The sequence below is a fragment of the Podarcis vaucheri genome (genome assembly GCF_965113315.1).
Source record: "Podarcis vaucheri genome assembly, chromosome: 3".
Classification (NCBI taxonomy): Eukaryota; Metazoa; Chordata; class Lepidosauria; order Squamata; family Lacertidae; genus Podarcis; species Podarcis vaucheri.
The window spans coordinates 124,984,599-125,006,120 of NC_138761.1; the positions used below are offsets into that span (position 1 = coordinate 124,984,599).

A 21,522-nucleotide genomic window follows, 5' to 3' on the forward strand; every position below is an offset into this window, starting at 1 on the left:
AGCAAATAGTATTAGTTTTTATCACTCCAATCTTTACAGTGTTAAATCATAGCTCCCAAAAGCTCTGGTGCAAATCATTAGTGTGAGTAAGCCCAGAGTAATTTTGGTCCAGTCTTTCTTCGAAGCTCCGCCACTCTTGGCCGGAAGGGGTCACTTTGAAATGTTATGCTGATGTGCCTACAGATGAACAAATTGGTCTGTGCTAGTCCTAGGTAAATGTTTTAAGAGTCTGTTTGGTCTTTAAAATCCTGGCAGACTAATTGTTTTTTATGGCTCCTTGGGGAAGATAAAGGGCTTCAGGAGGCCTATTTGACTCTGTTATGTTTGTGCATTTCAGAACTGATTGTGATGACTGTGTGTGGCCTAATAAAAGTGGCAGCTTGTTTCCTTCCATTTTAAGCCAGTTATGTGATTTTTGGACTATTGCATGCTGGTATAGCCAAAGGGGATTCTTTGAAGAGAGGTTATACATCAAGTAGGAAAGAGGTTTCCCTTTTCAAGGAAACAGAAAGCTTGCTACTTTCATTGAAGCCTTTGATACTGTATAAGTTATTTGCGGTCACCTGTATCTTGTCGCCAGGCAGCACACCGTGGCCATTGAAAATGTGAAAGAGGCACAGGGGAAGGAACTCAGAAGCACTTACAGAGCAAAAAGCCTACTCTCTGTCCTTCAGTGTGAATGAATATGCAGGGCAGGTATAATGCAGAAAGTCTGATCCCTAAACAAACTGGGCTGTTATAGTTCGATTGAGCCTCATATCTCAGGCCAACAGAACAAATGTAACCTGCTTTGTCTAGCCTATCATGTGAGCGTAAATTGTTTGTGCATCGGACTATAATGTTACAGAGCAGCATGTACTTCTTTGGGGATCCTGTTGAAATCAGGGGAAGTTTTGTAACTGGGCTTATTCAGAATACCTGAGAGAGACTCTTACTGAAACTGCATTAGTGAAAATAATAGCTGGTGTGCACAGTGACTAGGTCTGGAGAGACCTTGGTTGAGCTCCCTACATTCATGAAGATCACCAGCCTTCTTCATAGACTATGATGAGGATAACATGGGATAATGTGACAGGGAAACGAAGACATGTTAGGAGTAGTGTCCCTTAGGTCTGCAACATCTGGTCCTTTGCATGTTTACTCAGAAGTAAGCTTCTGTTGAATAAGCTTCCTCACTCCAGAATAATTGCGTTTGGGATTACATCCTTGCTTGCGTATTAAAAGAAAGCAAACAAGAGACTGATGTCTGTAATGTATGTTTATGGCCCTCATTATAATAAACTAAAAAATATACAAGGTCTTTACTCCAGAATATGGCCCTTGATTTTTGAAAAACTAAAATTAAACCATTGACTTTTGCATAAGTAACCAAAAATATTTCAGGAAAACATTTTCCTCACTTTTTCCAGATTGCCAAAAAAGTTCAAAAATCAGATAATTTTCAAAGATTTAACATCAGGAAGTCAATAGGCTGCTTCTGGCCTGCTCCTGTCTTGATGTGTGTGTGTAATAATGTCTTCTTCATGTACTTTAGTAAATTCAGCACATTTGGGCACATTCAAAGAAGTTTGATATGGAGGATTGCATGTCAACTGCTATACAGTGAGGTTTTCATGAGAATACCGAACTTCTTTGTCAGTTTATATGTTTCCCATGAATCCCACTGGATAATTCCCATGACAAATTAAGCAGAGATGGATTTAGCACAGTGCAACTGGTTCTCCTGCGTTGTGTGTCAAGCTGAGGGTGGCACCGTAACTTATGTTGCAGTGCATGTGCAAAACAGACATGGAGAGGGCACCAAATTTTGGCCTCATGCAGGGGGCTGCTGAAATTTGAAAGACCAAAGTCCGCCCCTGGTACAGGAGCAATACAGGATTGACTCATGTGCCTGGTTTGTTCAGCATGTCTATGACATGCAGGTGATCATTTCTGATTATGCCCAGTAGAGGGCAATAATAACAACGGAAAGGAAGCAACAGTCCATCTGTCTGTCATGCATCAGTCAGCTGATTCCAGTGATGTGTCAGCTGCAGACTTCTGTTAAAAAACATCCAAGTCATCTTTCTTCACACAAATGGAATTGGTGATTTTGCATTTCTAATATTACAGTGCTCATGCAAGTAGACCACTCATGTGAGCGCTATATTTTCAGAACTGATACGAAGTGCTATTCTATTAATATTTACGTATTTGTGTCACTAAATTCAACACAATGTACTTCCTAGGAAGTGTGTTTCAAACTGCAGCCACTGTGGCTAATGCATTTATGTACCATGGAACAAAAACACTCCAAAAGTTTGCAGAGGGTGCATGTGCCCTTCCACTATGTTTTGGTCAGGTTACAAACCAGCATGAAAATAATCTGGCTCTCCCTTACTTTGTTGCTAGGATCATCTTTTTCCTTGCTGTCTGTTCCTTCTGTTCCATGTGTTGTCTGGCAAGATGCTCCCCAACCGCCTTAGCTGGGAATTCAGTTTCACAAGTGTAGCCAAAATCCCTGGCCAAATGTAAAGCTTCTCCTGCAAGCAAACAAAAACAACTGGGTCATTTTACATTTGGTCTTTGGTACTTTACTTTACTTAGAATGTACAGACACTGCCTCTCTCAACATAGATAGATAAATAGTTGTGATTTAAAGCATTTGTACCTGCTCTTCAATCAAGAAAAATGCCAGAGCAGATTGCATAAGAGTAGTAAGAAACAAAACAACAACATATTTTTGTTGTTGAAATATGGCATCAAAAATAAAATAAAATACTGATAACCCTGAAGAATGGCAACCACCAAAATCAAAGACTGGACTTTGGCAAACTTAAACTTTGGCTGGGTTTTTAATCCTTGCTCACAAGACATTATCCAAAATGTCTATCTATCCTGTACTTTGTGTTTAGATACTATTGTCTGATGCCTTGTTTCTCAAACCAGCTTCCCACCAGCTTAAATTGTTCTTAAGCCATTCCTCATTTGTCTCTAGCCCAGGGCATGGACACCTTTGCATGGGGCAAAGACAACCCTGCTCAGTCAACACCTCCTGGTGTGTACAGTACACAGACAGAAATTGAACTGATTCATAGAATCATAGCATTGGAAGGGATTCCGAGGATCATCTAGTCCATCTCCCTGCATTGCAGGAATATGCAGTTGTCCCATAGGAGGATCAAACCTGCAACCTTGGTGTTATCAGCACCATGCTCTAACCAACTGAGCCATTACTGCTCTAAGGCAGTAATGTGAGCACACCCTCACTTTGGATCCAAACCTAACGTATACTTTGTCTTTTGGCAAAGAAGTACTGCAGCTTTTCAAACCAGGCAATGTTCAGATATGCTGTAAGTAGCACTATGGGATGACTCTCTTCCATGGGCATAGTAGTGAGGTGACATATTAAAGCCCACAACTTGAGTAGGGACAATCACAAGATCACCACCAGCACATCCTCCTCATCAACAATTCATCAAAAGGTAAGATTACCAGATTTTTTTCCAATGAATTCAGGGACACTTTTCAACTTCAATGGATTTTGTCAGGGGACTGATTTGTAAATCTGGGGACTGTCCCCGGGGGATGGAGACATCTGGTAACCTTATCAAAAGGTCCCATGCAATTGGGCCCAAAGATGTGGCTCTGGGCCTTTAAATATTACAGCAGCATCAGGGAATGAATCCACAAAGAAACTGTTTCAATGCTTATACTTTAAAGATCAATCACTTTAATATTGTTTGCTTTCCTAAGGCTATGATGTTGTGAGGGGGGTATATGGAGTATTAAGGGAGGGGTAGTACCTCTGGTGGGGGATACATTCCACCTTTGTTCCCCACCCTACACTCAGCTCTCACCTGTGGCTCCCAGAAGCTGTCAGCATGCAACAGTACCCATGCCCCAGGAATGGCTTCAACTAGCCAGCTAAAAAAGGTGAGGGCAGCCAATGGGTTTCAAACCTTCAGTGAGTTAGGGACTTCCCCAGCATGTGAAGATAGGCTGTGGTGCTGTGGTCTAAACTACTGAGCCTAGGGCTTGCCGATCGGAAGGTCGGCAGTTTGAATCCCCGCGACAGGGTGAGCTCCTGTTGCTCAGTCCCAGCTCGTCACAGTGCAAGTAGATAAATAGGTACCGCTCTGGCGGGAAGGTGAATGGCGTTTCCGTGCACTACTCTGGTTCACCAGTCATGCTGGCCACATGACCTGGAAAAACTGTCTGCAGACAAACACCAGCTCCCTTGGCTAGTAAAGCGAGATGAGCGCTGCAACCCCAGAATTGTTCGCAAGTGGATTTAACTGTCAGGGGTCCTTTACCTTTATCTTAATAGTGGGTCCAGTGGTCAAGAAGGAGGTTGTATTGCCAGATCAGATATGGCCAGTAGGTGGTGCTTCCTGGTTTCAACATTTATTGTAGCTTTAAATCTTTATATTTTTATCTGTATAATGAGGGCTTCATCATATAGCTAACCTACAATGAGGAACTGGTGCTAGATGCTGCTATATATCTGTCAATATAATTAGGACTATATACGATAAGGGCAGGGATGCAGGTAGCGCTGTGGGTTAAACCACAGAGCCTTGGGCTTGCCGATCAGAAGGTCAGCGGTTTGAATCCCCATGATGGGGTGAGCTCCCATTGCTCGGTCCCAGCTCCTGCCAACCCAGCAGTTTGAAAGCACGTCAGAGTGCAAGTAGAGAAATAGGCACCACTCCAGCGGGAAGGCAAACGGCATTTCTGTGTGCTGCTTTGGTTTGCCAGAAGCAGCTAAGTCATGCTGGCCACATGACCCGGAAGCTGTACGCTGGCTCCCTCGGCCAATAAAGCGAGATGAGCGCCGCAACCCCAGAGTCGGTCACGACTGGACCTAATGGTCAGGGGTCCCTTTACCTTTACGATAAGGGCTTGGCAACTTAATGAGAATTTGGCCAGCTGCCAGACACCTGCCAGTTTGACAAGTTACCATGCCCAAGACATGAACTGTATTTGGCTCAACCTGAAGGACAGCTGACGCCATGCACCCTAATTGACCAGACATAAGGCTGGCAGTGCATTCACACCCAAGTAGGGAGGAAGGTTCACATAATGCAGAACACCTGCATAGCCTGGCATTGCGCCCTCGCTAGGGCTCTAAAAGCTCCTAACTTCAGAGGCTGAGTGAGTCCTCGCGTTCTACAGGTAGACTTCGGACATTGGTCCCGTCAGCTGAGGGAAGGATCTGATGCTCCTGGGGATTCTGCAGCAAATGAGATGAACCATGAACTTCGCTTTTGCAGTTATCTCCCTAAATATCCTGAAGTGCCTTTTTTGCTTATCTTAACTGCTATTTAGTGTTAAGCCTTCGCTTATTGTAAGTCTTTATATTGTAGAGCCTATTAGACTCTATTTTGTAGTATCATTATGTCTTACTGCTAATAATTGTCAATCAATAAACCATTTTCTTCTTCATCTCACAGTCTACTAGTCCTCCATCTGCTGGGATCCAAAAGAACTCCTTGCTTGCTATAACTACTAGGCAGCAGAGCAAGACAGAGGTTTCTGCACATGCTGTAGATGGACGTAAGGGGCAGATGGGGCTTGCCAACCTGAGAAGGTAGCCCATCTAGAAGGAAAACTCTGACCCTGAACCTCCACTGCCTTGTGGGAGAAGAAAAGGCTAAGGAGTAAACCCAACACAATCTAGAGTGGAGTTGGTTGGATGGTGCCTTGTACACTTTCTCCCAGCAACTCCTGCAGCCAAGCTGGTGCTCTGCTTTCCTTTGGACCACATCAGCGAGACTGAGAGGGCGGTCTTGTCTTCTGGGCAGCCCAAGACCTCCATACACACTGCCCAGGGAGGTCACTTTGGTGCTGCTAACACAATAGTTTGACTTCACCCCCAGAGGCACACTCCATTGTCTTGAGACAGATGGATGTCAACAACAATGCTGTTGTATTATGATTATAGGAAATTTTCTATAATTATGAATGAAGAATTTTTTTTTTCAAATATTAAAAAATTGCATTAAAAAACCGCTACCAATGACTGGTTGGTAGCTTCTGTTTATTAAAATGTAAGTTAACTCTTTAGAGAATCCATTTCTTTTCAAATTTGGATAAGAGTAAATTGGTTGAAGTTTGCATTGTAATATGCACATATATGGCAATTAAATCAATTAATTCATTATGTGTTCAGCTATAAAACATGCAGCCAAATAAAGGCCCTTAGATGGACAAAATATAATTCTGATTACTTTTGTGTTGCTTGTTTAGAAACAGAGAATTTTCATACAGAATTTTATCGTTTCATTGGGCTCAATTGCGTAACTGTGGAGTAGTTAAAACATCAGGAGGACATATCATACTGAGCTGCAGATATTAATTTTAGAGACAATTTGCTTTCTTCACCCCATCCCCTTACAAGACAAAACACATATTTTCAAGAAACAGGTCAACATGTGTCTCTTTTGGCTGTTTAATGGGCACTACCACATCCACAGCGTCTCTCCCCTTTCCCTACTCTGTAGCCTTTGTTTTCACAGTCTTCATTCTTCTGTCTTCTCATGGGATGGAAAAGCAACCTATTTCTCCCCCCCCCCAATTCCTTAAACAGGTAATGCTGCAGGAGTGCTGATCATTATGCAGGTAAAGCCAGTGAGGAGAAGAGAGGAAATCCATGGATAAGCTTCCACCTAGGACTGTTGTTTTCAGCTTTCACTTGAGATAGGAGCATCCCTCAGTCTTGGGGAGGCCCAGGAGAGCTCATTGCTGCTCCTTGCACCTGCCAGCTGAAGCCTGTCAAGGTACACAACCTGGTCCCTCCTGTGGGGCCTTCCAGAAATCTCTGCCTTAGCCCAGCAAACTGTCCTTTTCAATCTTGCAAAGCTCCCTGGCCAATTGTCAAGCAATACAGAAAAAGTCTTGCTTGTTCAGCATCAGCTCTAGCCGTAAATAAAGCAGCCTGTGCCCCAGATTGTAGTGAAAACAATGAGCAGTGCAGCATGGCTGCTCTAGCAGTCAGCACTGTGTGTGGGGTCCTCTGCGCAAAGTTGCTGTGGCGTTTCAAGATGGCTGTGCTGACAGATTAAAAGGCAGTCCCTTCCCCTAAAGCCCACCAATCCTCCTGCTCTTGTCCACTCTGATTGACAACAGCTGGTCAAAGCTTGAGCCTAAGTGTATTTGGGCTGATCCTCAATTACAGTACTACCATAGTGTCAAAGGGAGCAAGTTTCCTAGACTTTGCTGCAGGAGTCCCTGGTTGGAGACCCATATCCTTAAAACTCCATGTTAGGTTCCTGCCTTCTCAGATGGAATCAGTCGATGAAAGTCTGCTCTGTCTCTTGCACAGTTGCCTGCTCAAGTCCCTGCTGGGGCTTTTACTGCCTAAAAGGAAGCGGGGCTGTACCACACTTGTAGAACGCACACTTGGCATGCAGAAGGTCCTGAGTTCAATTCTTAACCTCTTCAAATAGAACTGGGAGAAACTCTTCTCTGGAATCCTTGAGAGCTGCTGTTGAGCTGGAAGGACAAATGACCTGACTCAGCATAAGATAGCTTTCTGTGCTCGTTACTTAAATAGTCTGCCATCTTGCCACACTCTCAGGGCAGGTGCCTCATTGAGATGTTGAGAACAAAGCATGGAAACTTCAGAAACAACAGTTGTCATTCATTGCTAGTAGGAAAAATGTAACTGTTGATCTTTTGTTTTCATCTGCAGTTACAGTAACATGCTAGAACCAAAACCACTTCAAAAATTCAAGAAGGCAACAAGTAAGGTATTTATATCATGATATTACAAAGCATACCTTCTACTAAGGATGTTAGGAGGGTGACATTTGCTGCTTTCCTCCTCCCTGCAGGCAGATTGAGCCCCAGCCTGTCCAATTTTTCTCTTAAGCAGCGTCCTCCATTCTTGGATTTTGCTCTGTCAGGGAAAGGGGAGGGAATGGAAATACAAAGATTCAATGTTATCCTTTCCCAGTTTTTCTTACTTAAAATAATTCCTCAAATGAGCATCTAAGAGCTGCATGTTCCCAATTTGCAGTACAAGGCCCTCCTCAGCAGGAATTCATAGGTCCTCTCAGCAGCTGGAGCTAGTAAATGAGAAGAATGATGTTGCTAAGGGCTAAATGGCATGTTAAGTGGGGAAGCCATGACTTGATGTTGCTTTCTTTCCCCATAGGAACCATTGTGAGTAGCAATTGAATCAGTGCCATAGTGTACACAAGTGTGTATATGGCTAGCCTTCCCCCACAAATTGATTTCATGGTGCAGATCACTTAGTGGGGCTTCCAAAAATTTCCTCAACCAAATTTCTCCCCAGATTTTTGGAGTTTTGAATGATCAGGTCTTGTTTCCAAAGTGAAACTGACACATTTGATTTTTCTCCCCATTGTTCCTTTTCGATTTTCAGATTTGTACAGCACACTTCATACACACAGCCTCTTCCTTCATCTTATTTGCATGCCCTCTCTTCTGCATCACAGATGTGCAAATGCTATGTGCATTGATAAAACATATCAACAAAACAAATGTGATATGATGGTACCTACAATTGTAATAGAAGGCTTTTTTGTGCCATGTTTGACCAATCTATGACAGCATATGGGCACACTGGAAAGAAACTTGATGCAGTCATATCAAGATTGTTTTTAGGGGCAGTGTGCTTTATAAATGTGTTAATGTGCACTGGTAACAAAAGCAGAGATAATACAAATGAATTAGGAAAAAATAGACTGTGGAAAACTGCACATGACCCACATTCCAAATTAAGTTTTACAAATGCCTCCAATTAAACTGGATTCAGGAAAAGTGAAATTTGGAGCACAGCAAATCAGAGAAACAAATAAAGCAAGAGAACGAACAGGGGAAATCCTCTCATCTCTAAAATCACTCCTCTGAAAGGGACATTAGGTGGGAAACTGAAAGCATGCAGGTACAATATGAGTAAAAGTTGGGGTTTCTGATGTACTGGAATTTTCTCTTGACTTATACTTAGAAAGGGTTATCAAACAAAAAGTAGTGTTACAAAAATAGTCCTGTTCCTCTCACAGATTTATGGTTTTCAGAAGGGACCCCCTGAATGATACTAGTAAAAAGGAAGAAAATGAATGACTTTGATTCTATTAACAGAGCTTTGCACCAAGAAGAGCAAGAATCTTCCCACACTTCACCAATTTAATTACTCCATGGCTTTTGCTATTAACTACATCATTTGTTTTATGTTTAATCTGAGAAAGTCACATTTCTTTGGTCATTTTTTCATGCAAAGTCATTTTGTTTCAACACTCATGTTTGTTTCCCCCTTCAATGAAGCTTGTAATTCTCCTGCCCCTGTCATCTGGGTCAACAGTGATCACAGAGCTGATTTTGAAGCCTGCTCCTTGTGGCTGCCACTTCATTTCCCCAGAATGCCCCAGATGTTATATTGTGCTGTAGGCTTTCTTGTGGGAGGAGCAGCATAAATTAATGGTGGTCACCATTAGGAATCTTGTGAATCAGCTGTCATTTCTCTCCCAAATATATTGAAATGATGCATCGTCTAAGCCAGGCTTCCTCAAACTTGGCCCTCCATATTTTTTTGGCCCACAACTCCTATGATCCCTAGCTAGTAGGACCAGTGGTCAGGGATGATGGGAATTGTAGTCTCAAGACATCTGGAGGGCCGAGTTTGAGGAAGCCTGATCTAAGCACTGTGGAGAAAATAAAAGGTAGAGTGGCCATTGAAACAATGTGTCTGCAGGAACTGTCAGTGAAAAGTTCAAATGGGTCTAAGTGTGGTAACAAAAGCTGAGCCCATTCATGCCCATTCATTATTTAATGCATTCATTCTGAAACAAATGAAAATTTAACCAAATGAACTCCATTTTATATACATTCCATAGAGATGATGCCTAGTTGGTGATTGGGAGAGGAGGGATATTGTTTCTATTTTATTTTTGGACACAAAAGTTGTCTAATGGATAAAACCACAGCCAACAATTAAAATGCTACAACAAAAAGCTGCTTATGTTTCCTCTATTAGTTGTGGTCTTCCTTGTTGAGGCAGTCGTTCAGATGAAGTACTAATCACTTCAGGAAATAGATTCCAGAGGAGGCACCATTTCTCTGCCTCTGATCAATCTGTCTCAGTGTTCCCTTTTCCATGAAGAGCCTGAGGTACATAAAGGTCTGAAGAACTCATCTCTTAGCCAAGCTGAGCAGGCACAATGACACAATGCCATCCAAGGCCCCACTGAGTCCAACTCAAGCGTCCCTATATCTACCCCATGCAGTTGCCCACAGCTTTCCCTTACCTTCTCAAAATCCCTCCTAACAGAGAGGCATTGAGGCATTCTGGTGGGGACAAGCGTCTCTTCACTTCTGCGATGGTCACTTTGTATTTGGAAGTGGAGCTGAGTAAAGATAAACGGCCAGGAACCGAGCAAAAGAGGTCTGTGGGATTGACTACACACGTGCCACCTGAAAAGTTATACATGACATGCGTTAGGGGGAGGCTCAGAGCAGGAGTTTTCAGGATGAAATGTCCCTGGAACACATTTGCGGGAAAGTTTTGCTTAATTTGGGAATTATGCCTGAATGGAGGATGGGAGCGCAGGTAAGGTCCGTGGGGCCAAGCACACCAGCCCTGCTGCCAACACTCACCCGTGTGCTAGCTCTGCCTGTTCCATCCCTGACCTTCCTGTATTGAGTGGGAAGGTAGGGAAGGGAATTCTAAGCACATTTGATTGAACACACTTAGAAGTCTCCTTGGAATAATGCATGGTTCTCAGTTACAGGGAAGTTTCTAAGCACATTCGGCTAAATGCACTTATAACTCTCCTTTAGACTTTCCATCTCCAAGACTGATGGGGATGGAACTGACATGCTCAGTGACATGCAATCCTTTTCCATGGGTTGATCATTTTAATGCCTGAATAGGGTTTTTTATGTCTTTCCCAGTTTTGTCCATTTTAAAAACACAATTTCATAGCAGAACTTGTTATTGTTTTTTTAAAAAGTACCCCCAAAACTATATCAAACAAAGAATTTGCACGACATGTAAGAACTTCAAAAAGCTAGTCACAACAGGCTATTTGCAACCAATTACAACGATTTCTTCCCTTTTTATATTTTGGTTCTGGAGGATCTTTTCTTCTTCCAGGGAAATATTTTTGCATATTTATTTCAGGCTTTTTGTTCTGTGAGTTCTTCCCAGAACTGCCACTTGCAACTGTGACCTGACCTCTGGCATGATAGTGATACTTAGGCATCATCATCACCACTACAGCTGCAATTCTTGGAGTATATCGCTTCAGACAGAGGATTGCACAGTTACTGTATGTCCTTCCCAGTACATAGACAATTAGATGTCAGGGAGAAGGTTTCTAGCATTCTATTTTTCTATGCATGTATCTCCCCCAATATAAGCATTCAACCATGCTTTCTGCAGTCTGAAGAGGGGCACTCTTACCACAGGAGCTGCTGTTTGTTTAGGCTAAGTTTTGCAGTGGTAAAAATTATTAAAACAGGTTTAAAATACTATTTGTATTCTATATTAGCATGCGGTAGATGTTTAGATTAATACAAGTGGTTTACCAAAGGGTACTTGGGAAGGACAACAGCCACAATCCAGGTAACTAACATGTACCAGTATTTGTATCATGTACATTCTGCTTTTTATTACAGTTGTAGAAGTTAACATTATTCTTTGAAGCAGAGTTTATAGTAATTACATTCCATGGATTTACACAAGGCAACGGCACACTTGAAAATATTTGCGATGTTCCCAGAGGAGGCATTCATTAATTGTTGTAGTCCATGCCTTTCTCCTTTTTACATTTTGTTTTCACAATTTCTAAGTCATGATTTCTGTATTTATGCCTAGTGCATTCAAGCGGTTAATCACAATTTCTCCCTATAAAAGCCAGTCCCTCAATATCTCAATCGCATTGTGAGGAAAAGCAACAAAATGTAGGATGTGCTGAGAGAAGCAGCCTATCCCACTCAATGGCTTGATTTGGGGTGACTCAGATAGAGAACTGGGTGAGGCCTCCATTGCAATGATGTCTCCAAGGGCACGTCTTTCTTTTCTCCCATATAAGTGAATGGGGGATGTAAGGTCTGCACACCTGAAGGCAAACCTGCGTTCCCGCACTCACAGTGGGTGCCTCAACCCTCACAAACAGGGATCCCCCAGAAAGCAAAAGGCCCCTCCACACACAAAGTGTCCCTATTCTATTTATGGGCATAACAATTTGCCTGCCTGACTGCCTGACTTTATCCACGCCACTTTCCATATTTTCTGATTTTACCCTGCCTCCTCTGACAGAGACCACATATGCAGTTTACAAGGAGACAAGCTGCTTCCTTGCTTGCTGCTCAGGGGTCCCAGCAATCTATGGCCAACCCACTCGGTCACTATAATAGGGGCTTCACTAGAAAATATATCTGTGTCTGTATCTCTGTCCCTATCTAACTAGTGATTTTATAAATTGCCATTTAGGAAAGAAAACGAGGTCTCAAATTAAACGACCAACAATGAAAGACCAACAAAATACTGAAACTCAGTTATATTAATAAATGTGAGTATTTTCAAAGGAAAACACAGGCTTCATAACTAGTTGAACTCTTTGTTTGGGGGGGGGGGGAGGTTATTTTATTTTTCCAAACTCTCCTCCTGCCAAATTGTACCTTATGCTTTTTCACCTACATATAGCTTTGAATAAATAATAGTCTTCCTGTGCATCCAGATTTCAGTTCAGCAAAATAATGTGTAAATGATGTTAATTATATTGGAAGGTACTATTTATTTCAGCTCTTGATATATTTGCTCGTAGGCAGGTAGAGAATTACCTGCAGCCATAGATCTTTATATTACAATGCAAGAGACAAATTAAGTCTACATTTTACAAACAATGAGGAAGTGCAGCAATGAAATATTCATATTTCTCTTTTACAATCCAACCCATATGTGCACAAACAATTTGTGCTGAATAAATAATTGCTCCTTTAATAAGAAAACATTTTGTTCCCACCTGCTTTATCTTTTTCAGCGCAGGCTTTATCATTCAGCAAAATGCATCAATTCCAGAAAGGCCACAGTAGTCTTCTAAAATGAAACTGACTCAAAAAGTGATGCCTTGTAAAACAACGTTGAGCAGAAACAATGGCCAGATCCAAAGAATTGCTAACTTGAGGTGCCCCTTGGGGGTTTCAATGTGCCCAGTGGGATTTTTGACATTTTCTCCTGGAGTGACAGGCCCCTGCCTGCCGCATCTCAAAGTACATTTGAAAGCCCTCACCGTTTTCAAAAGTGTTTTGCCTTGAGGTATGAGCTACTGCTCTAGCACAGGTCCAAATCAGCATTGGGCATGCAGAGCTAGCATGGCCAATGGATCATGGCATTGGATCATGGCCAATGAGGATAGGAAGGAGAAGGGAAAATGCCGTGGGAATGTAAAAGGTATTACTTATCCAGTGACATAAGGGCAGGATGGTAAATGGAACTTCCCAGTGAACTATAATGAAGATATGAAGCAGGGTCTGTCCAAATTATGGCTTAAGCCTGCTGGGCAGGCTTCATGGGAAAGCTCAGTGCACTCAGCCCACCCACTGAACAAAGGGAAAGCCTGGCTCTGGAGGAAGGAGCCAGCAGCCAGTTCTTGAGCAACTCCAGGGGTGCTGCCCTCAGCTGACTCCTTGGTTTCTCCTCAGCATCCTTGAGGTTTGGATGCCCGACTTCTCTTCTGTCACTGCCCTTTGATACTACGCTCTTCCCCACCATTCTTCCCTATCATGCTTAACATGCTTGATAGGAGAAAAAATGTTCCCTGGAGGCTTCCCAAGGTTGCCCAACACTAGGACCAGCCCTGATGAAGTGGGGCAAGTTCCCTAACTGCACGTAAGTAGGCAATGCACCATTTTCAAGGGTGAAGTGTTAGGCGCACAATACTTTTCTCTCTTCAGGAGAATTGAAGGTGGTATGATAGGAACGCATTTTATTCCACTGTCATGACTGTTCAAGCAGATGTTAGGGTGCCTAACTACAAAAGGGCAAAAACTGCTTTTCAGAATCAGCAATGGGACGGAAAATGTAAGTGACTGCATTATGAGCCATGATGGCCTTATGGTGCCACCCCCAGGAGAAGAAAAACTACCATTTGTCTCTAGTCTGAACACGGCACACTGAAATGATGTTTTGGAGAAACTTCTGTATTCTACTAATCCCACTCTTTATAAGCAGCATAATATGGATTGAAAAGCTATATTCACATTAATGATTGAATTCCATGCCTCATTTTTCATGCTTTATGACCCGAAACATTCCCAGCTTCAAAAACTCTGGAATATGAGATGATTCTTAAACACCGTGTCCCAGTCTCTATCATAGCACCTTAGAGCCAAAGCTTTGATCCACAAGCCATGAAGTGACATGAAGCAGTTGCCTTGGGCAGCAGATTCCTGGGGCAATGCCTTTTCCGCACCTCCTGTTTCTATTTATGTACACATTTTGAAACATCAAGTCATCACTAAGCATGGGGTGTGGGTTGGTGGACTTTGTGTGTAATGTGCAAAAACATCCAGAATGGTATATGCCAATTGTCACCACTAAAGGCTGGATTAACTACTATATACTAACAGCTGGAGCCAGAGAAGAACTCTGCTCATGAAATGGGCCATTTTTGGACTCCCTTTCCATTGCAGCCCCTGATAACTCCAAAAGTGACTCCTGATGGTCAAGATGAAGGAGGCTGAAGGGGTGGGGTGTTAATGGGATTTGGGGAGGAACTACAGCTTTAGATCTAAGCCTAACAACTCAGACAAAAGGGCATCCTGCTAGATCATAATTAGCAAGAAATGTGGGGCAGAAAGCCAGGTTTTATTTAGTCACTGAATTCACCATGGGATTCTGCATTCCTGTGGCAAATATCTATGCCCTTTCCAGTATTAACTGTCTAGAATTCAAGTCAGTATTTACTGAAGAATGGTTTTTATAGTGGCTTCTGGCACTTTGAGTCTTTATGATTGATGTTTCTATCCCAAACTGTGGAAGCTAGAACTATCTATTTAAAAATAAATAAAAATGAAACCAATACTGTCCCATAATGGCATATGATTTCTTGGCTAATGAAGGTTTCAGTCTATACATTTTAAACAAGAAAAAAAAATCACTCCATGAAGGAGCCATCCAACTATCTGCCATATACTTCAGTTCTCGTCCAAAAAACACCTGGGAAGCAGACGTTCAACTTTTATCCTAAAATCCTAGCTGGATTCAAAATTAGATTTCATTGACCTAGATGGGTTTTCTTTCATGACAACTGGACTTCACAACTATCCTATGCTAGCTACACGGAAAGAAGTCTCATTGTGCTCAGTGGGATTTACACCCAGGAAAGTGTGGAAAGGATTGCAATCTTTTTTTTAAAAAAAAAAGGTGTTTCTAAAATATTTTACAGCAAGCTTTGGCATAACACAAGGAAGAATTTGATGAAATGAATGAATGAATGAATTTATTAATACGGTCACCGACCAGCGTCAACACACACAATATCACAGATCATAAAAAAAATATCAGAAATACAAAGGACAATATGAATATAACAAGGATTTAAATATAAAAATTAAAATTAATTATTAGCGTGCTCCCTATAGTTAACATTTAGGGATTTGGTCATTATGGGATACCACTTGCTTCCTGCGATTGATTGCAGACACACAGAATTTGGCTACATTTAATGTAGTCTTGGGATTCTTGTCCTCTAGCAGTAGTTTTAAACTATGGTGTTCCGATTCTTTCCTGTACTTTTGCAAAACAGGTGTAATAAAAGTCAAATGTACATCCTCATAAAGACGGCAACGTAATAGTATGTGTGCAGCAGTTTCAACTTCCAACGAGCCACAAGGGCAGACCCGTGCTGTATATGGTTTACCCTCAAATCTGCCCTGAAGTAAGGCAGAAGGGAGAACGTTGACTCTGGCGAGGGTAAAAGACCGTCTGTATTTGGGTACCTGAAGACCTGACAGATAGTTAGCTGGGGAGAAACCTCTCCCATGGTCCCTTATTGCTGTATGTTTGATCATTTCGCTCATGTGGCATTGTAATTCTACGTCCCAGATACGCTGGCGAATTGTAGTTTGATGAAATGTGATGTCTAGGCTTGCAAGCAGGGTCATCTTTACCCAGGGGTGCAAGGGGGGCAGGGCGCTCAGGCACCAAATTTTGGGGGTCATCAAATGTATACCTACTGTATACCGGTCCCTCTTGATTGGCGGCAGTGAAAAGGAAAGGAGCAAAAGTCCCCCACCCCATTCCTCCATCGCTCTGTTACTCAGCAGCATCAAATATCCCCGGCGAGTCAGGAAACAAAAGCAGGGTTTTTTTGCTGTGTCGTTGTTATAGGTGAGCGATTGCCGCCACCCAAAAAACTCCCAAACTTTGAGTTCACCCCCCCTAAAAAAAAGGTCAATAACTTTGGCTTCCCCCCTCCCTAAAAAAGCCCTAATTTGGGGGATGGCTAAACTAAATTTGGGGATGCTGGGCAGATCTTTGCACCCCGGTGGCCCATATGCTAAAGATGGCCCTGCTTGCAAGCCTATGCACATGTACTTGGGACTAGCCCTCACAGATGTGTGAGGTCCCTTTCTGAGCAGAGGTGGATTTAGGAGAGTGCGGCTGGTTCCGCAGCACTGGGCACGGAGCCTTGGGGGTGATGCAGGAAGCGCCACAACTGTGATTTAGAATGGAGTGTGAGAGGAAGGGGATGCACCACATTTTGCAGTTGTGCTGCTGACTTTGAGATCCCAAGTTCCACCACTGTTCATCCAGCCTGCATATCCTCGGATAGCAGCAGTACAGTAAAAGATGGAATAAATAGATCCCTTCTTTGGGACAAGGTGGGACACAGTGCAGTGAGCGGAGGAGGAGGCATGAATCATGGAGCTGTTTATACAGTGGTACCTCGGGTTAAGTACTTAATTCGTTCCAGAGGTCTGTTCTTAATCTGAAACTGTTCTTAACCTGAAGCACCATTTTAGCACCATATTCTGAGAGATCCCACCCACCCTGCTCACAACTTCTTTGAACTATTGCCCTCGGGCAGAAGATATAGGACGATGAAAACACGAACCACACGCCTTCTGAATAGTTTCTATCCAAGAGCTCTGATTGCACTAAATAATGATCTCAGGGCCAGTTGCAAGGTTTAGCAAGCAGGGAGTAGGAAGGAATGAGATAGGTTTTAGGTTATGTTGTGCCTTTAGTGGGTCATGCTATGTTCTGGATTGTGTTGTGTTTTATGGATTGTGTCTGAATGGGATGGGAGTGTCGGAGATGCGTGCAGATGTATGTGTGAACCCGGTCTTTGGGTGGGTGTTTGATTTTCGTTGTTGTGTATACTGTGTATATACGGACAATGACAATAAATTTATCTATCTAGCTAATGGGACCTCCCGCTGCTGCCGCGCCGCTGGAGCACAATTTCTGTGTTCATCCTGAAGCAAAGTTCTTAACCTGAAGCACTATTTCTGGGTTAGCGGAGTCTGTAACCTGAAGCGTATGTAACCTGAAGCATATGTAACCTGAGGTACCACTGTAATAAGGAACAGTACAGAGGGAGTGAAGGAAGAACAACCTTTTCTTCTAAACTAAAAAGATAAATCTCTTTATCTTTTCTTTCTAACGAAGATAATGCTATGGTCAATTCAGTTGCCTTTTGCTGCACTATAATATGCTTTTTGAGATTGGGTGACCTTGAATACAAACAACATTCTAAATTATCACCATAACATGTGTCAACATTACATCCCTGCTTTGTTGTATCATTGGGAAGTATTTATGTCCTGGTACAGCAAACTGCATATTAACTGCTAACCTGGGCCACAATAAAGAGGTCTTTTCTTGGTGTGCCCAAAAGTTTATATAGGCTTCAAAAACCAGCACCTTTCTTGGAATGACAAACATATTGACCAACATTTATTTTTTTTGTAAGCACACTTTCCACCTACCAGGAGCTGTAAGTATCTCTGATATAGAATCATAGAATTGTAGAGCTGGAAGGGACCCCGAGGGACATCTAGCCCAACCCCCTGCAATGCAGGAATCTCAACTAAAGCATCTATAACAGATGGATACTTAAAAACCTCCAAAGAAAGAGAGTCCATAACCTCCTAAGGGAGTCCATTCCACGGTCTAACAACTCTTACTGTCAGAGAGTTCTTCCCAGTGTTTAGTCTCCTTTCTTGTAACTTGACTCCACTGGTTCTACTCCTGCCTTCTGGAGCAGCAGAAAACAAGCTTGTTCCACCCTCTATAACTGGGAATGACACAGAAATAAGGGGAAGTTCCAGGCTAGTTAAGATCGGGCTGCTATTTGGAAGTTCTATTGAAAACAATGTGCCACAGAATACAACAGGAATACATGGGCGTAGCCAGGGTTAAATTTTAGGGGGGGGGCATGCTTTATATTGGATGAGGCAGAACTGAGATATCTGTGATGCAATTGGTCAGTTAGTTAAGTATTTCTATTTATTTACTTGAGGGGGGGGGACAGCTGCCACCTAGCACCCCCTGGCTACATTCTCGCAGGAATGTGGCAAGTGCCTTGCACCAAATTAGGAGGTGTGCCCACCTAGCTATCAGTTGTCCAGGTCCCAGGCAGAGGTCATTTCATATGTCAGCTTCTACCTTTCAATCTGAGATGCCTGTCAGGATGGACAGTGCTGGGCTAGATGGACAAATAGCCCATCAATTCATATGGATTTTCAAGGGTAAGGGTTTTTGTTTTTTTAAGCATTTGGGGGGTTAGGAATGGTAGAAAAATTGTCACCTGAAACAGTGTTGTTGTTTTTTTTTTAAAAAAACCTCTGTTTCTCATTCCATTGTCACAATATCCTTGCATTCTACTCATCTATGATTAAACTTCCATGCAGAACTGGCTGAAAACATCATGCTGCCTATTCCACCATCCAAATCTATCCCCCTGCAGAGGACTGTGGAAATCATAGGAGCAGTTCCCATTCTGTGCATTATTTCTTTTTTTACAAAACTGTGAGTTCAGCTTAAGGATATGTGTGTGGGGGGTGTGTCTCTATCCAATTCCCTTATTGTTCTCTGCCTTGATGGTGCCACTCCTCCAAAATTCCAGTTTAACTAGGAGAATTTTAAAAACCTTTTGCTGGGATTGGAAAACACACAATTTGCCTCCACTTTCAGTTTCTACAGTTCACTATCATGGTCTTCCCCATCTACTTTATGAACACAGTATACACATGCCTGTGTAGAAAACATTGCAGAAAAGCAACCATGAAGTTGTCGTTCCATGATTGTATCGAGATTCTTTTTGTGCAATGTTTCACTGGTGTGCACAAACCTGCTCCTTTCCATTAGTAAAAGATTGCACAAAGGAAAATCAATACAACTGTGTGTACAATTCTATCAATGCAATTAATTAATACACACACACACACACACACACACACACACACATGCATGCATTGGTAATGCAGGACAGAGTGCAGAGTGAAGACATGAAGGAACTTAAGCAAATCATGGACCCACAGCACTGTATAGAAAATTTGGGAACAAAAAATTGGAGGAATGGATGATTCTGAATACATTGATTCTCTCAGAAAGAAGCCTGCACAATTCAGAATGCCAAGAAAATTCAGAGGAGGATTATTTTGGAAGCACCTCTAATTCAAGCACATGAGAGATCAGCCATGTCTCCACACCACAAGACAAAGATCAAATAAAATGCATTATTTGCTGCCATGTAACATGAAGCAGCACATAGAGTGAAGAAGCATCCTTAATTCCACCACCTTTAGGACCAGAATAAAGTTAGCATAGCCTCAATATTTCAGTTGGATTGCAATAATTCTCTAGCACTTTATAACCTCTCATTGCAGAATTGATATGAGTTGCATTAGTTTTGTAGAAACCAAGTAACACCTCTGTCATAAACACATATTTCCAAAGGCCTTCATTCCACACAATTGGTGCAATCTTGAAAAAGTTACCTACACCTCAGTCTTATGGAAACCACAGCCCCTTGCCTATGAAGGGGTGGGGGTTGGGAAAGAAGGAATCTCCAGTAAGGAAGGTTTACTTTGGAGTAAACTTTGATGCTTGTCTGTGTATTTCATCTCTCTAGGTAAGTAGGATTTAGCATGCCCAATTTCCTCTGGATTTTCCCCATGCAGTGGGACTTGTAGAAATTGCGTTGGAGACTGCAGCCTATTCTTACTTGGCCAGAGAAAGCAACACAGCCCATCCAACCTGTTACATCTAAAAGTTTGGGATGAGGCGGTTTTACATCCCTGCTTGGGAAGGCGCTTATTGGAGCCAACCGTGAGCCCAACCCAAGAGAAGACCGATTCAACTCAGGCTGCCAGCATTTGGGAACAATCCCCCAAAACACAGCGGCGCTTTCTTCAAGGAAGGCATGCAAATGATCGGGCTGTGCTTCCATGGCGAGCAACGCAAGGCGATTGCTGCGACGTACTTCTGAACGGAAGGGCCTTCCGAACGCTTGCGCACAGCCATGGAAGTGAATGGGGGAAATGGCTTGAAATCCTAATACAGTTCTCCCTCGTTTGGGGCGGGATTTCCCAAGACGCTCCCGTGACCCGCGAGTCCCAAGCCCAGGCAACTGTTGAGATACTCGGCTGCTAATCTTTCAGCCAAGCCAAGCAACCCTCCCCCCGCCCCCGCAAGCTGTACCCTCTTAAAACCCAGCCGCGCTTATTCCAGCCGCTCCCTCTTTTGCCTGGGCGCGTTTCTTGCGGCTTCCTTCATGAACCATTCAGGCTTTCCCCCACACCCCGCCTCACGTCTCTCCTTTCCTGCCCCCCTTCCTCTCTTTTTATTGTTGTGACTCCATTTGAAACCAGCTCGGCTGGAACTATTAATTAAACAAGCGCATTAGGGCTTTTAAATGGGACTCAATTTGCTTCCTGGAAAAAAAAGAGAGAGAGAAAAGAGACAGCAGCGTTAATGACAATACATTAAGGGCAAATTATACGTATTATGGGATTATCAAGATTTGGCCAGATAAGAGCTAAAGAGTGGGGAGGGAATTGGAATCTAAGGGGGCCGACAGAGAACGGCTGGCCAAGCAAACCAGCCTCGCCCGGTCTCCTCAGGTTGCTTTCTCCAAGACCGGGACACTAGCTCAGCACAGTTACGCGCGCCTAAACTCCGCGGATGCGCAACGGGTGGTGGTGGGTGTCGGAGGTGTTATAATAATTCTAAGGTGTCACAAATATAATGAATGTTCATAAGTGCACAAGGTAAACACACATGATAAAAAACCCACATGTCTGAAATAGTACAGGAAAGAAATCCAAAAGCCATCTGGACTCTTAATGACCCATATTTTTCCTCCGCAGAAGGAAGTATATTGGAAGAAACCTCTCCCAGTAGTTCTTTTCGCTTACAAATCTAGCGAAAAGAGAATATTTTGTGAATGAATAGGGGAGGTCTTGGGACAATGGTTCCAGGAACTAACGTTTTACCATTTAAAAGATGGCCCAGACTGGCCGAGGTGGGGCGATCAGGAAACAATATCAGGTATCTTGACA

The 21,522-nt window shown here is 42.8% G+C and overlaps 1 protein-coding gene across 2 annotated transcripts in view; it reads right to left on the reverse strand.

Moving 5' to 3' along the window:
- The window catches only part of TFAP2D (transcription factor AP-2 delta), a 40,416-nt gene that overhangs the window by 7,819 nt on the left and 11,075 nt on the right, over positions 1 to 21,522 (reverse strand). For both annotated transcript variants that reach the window (XM_082216440.1, XM_082216439.1), the window contains 3 exons: positions 10,254 to 10,419; positions 7,764 to 7,882; positions 2,381 to 2,522 (listed from right to left, as the gene is read on the reverse strand). In XM_082216440.1, the coding sequence (XP_082072566.1) occupies positions 2,381 to 2,522; positions 7,764 to 7,882; positions 10,254 to 10,419 (427 nt within the window). The remainder of the gene's footprint in view (positions 1 to 2,380; positions 2,523 to 7,763; positions 7,883 to 10,253; positions 10,420 to 21,522) is intronic.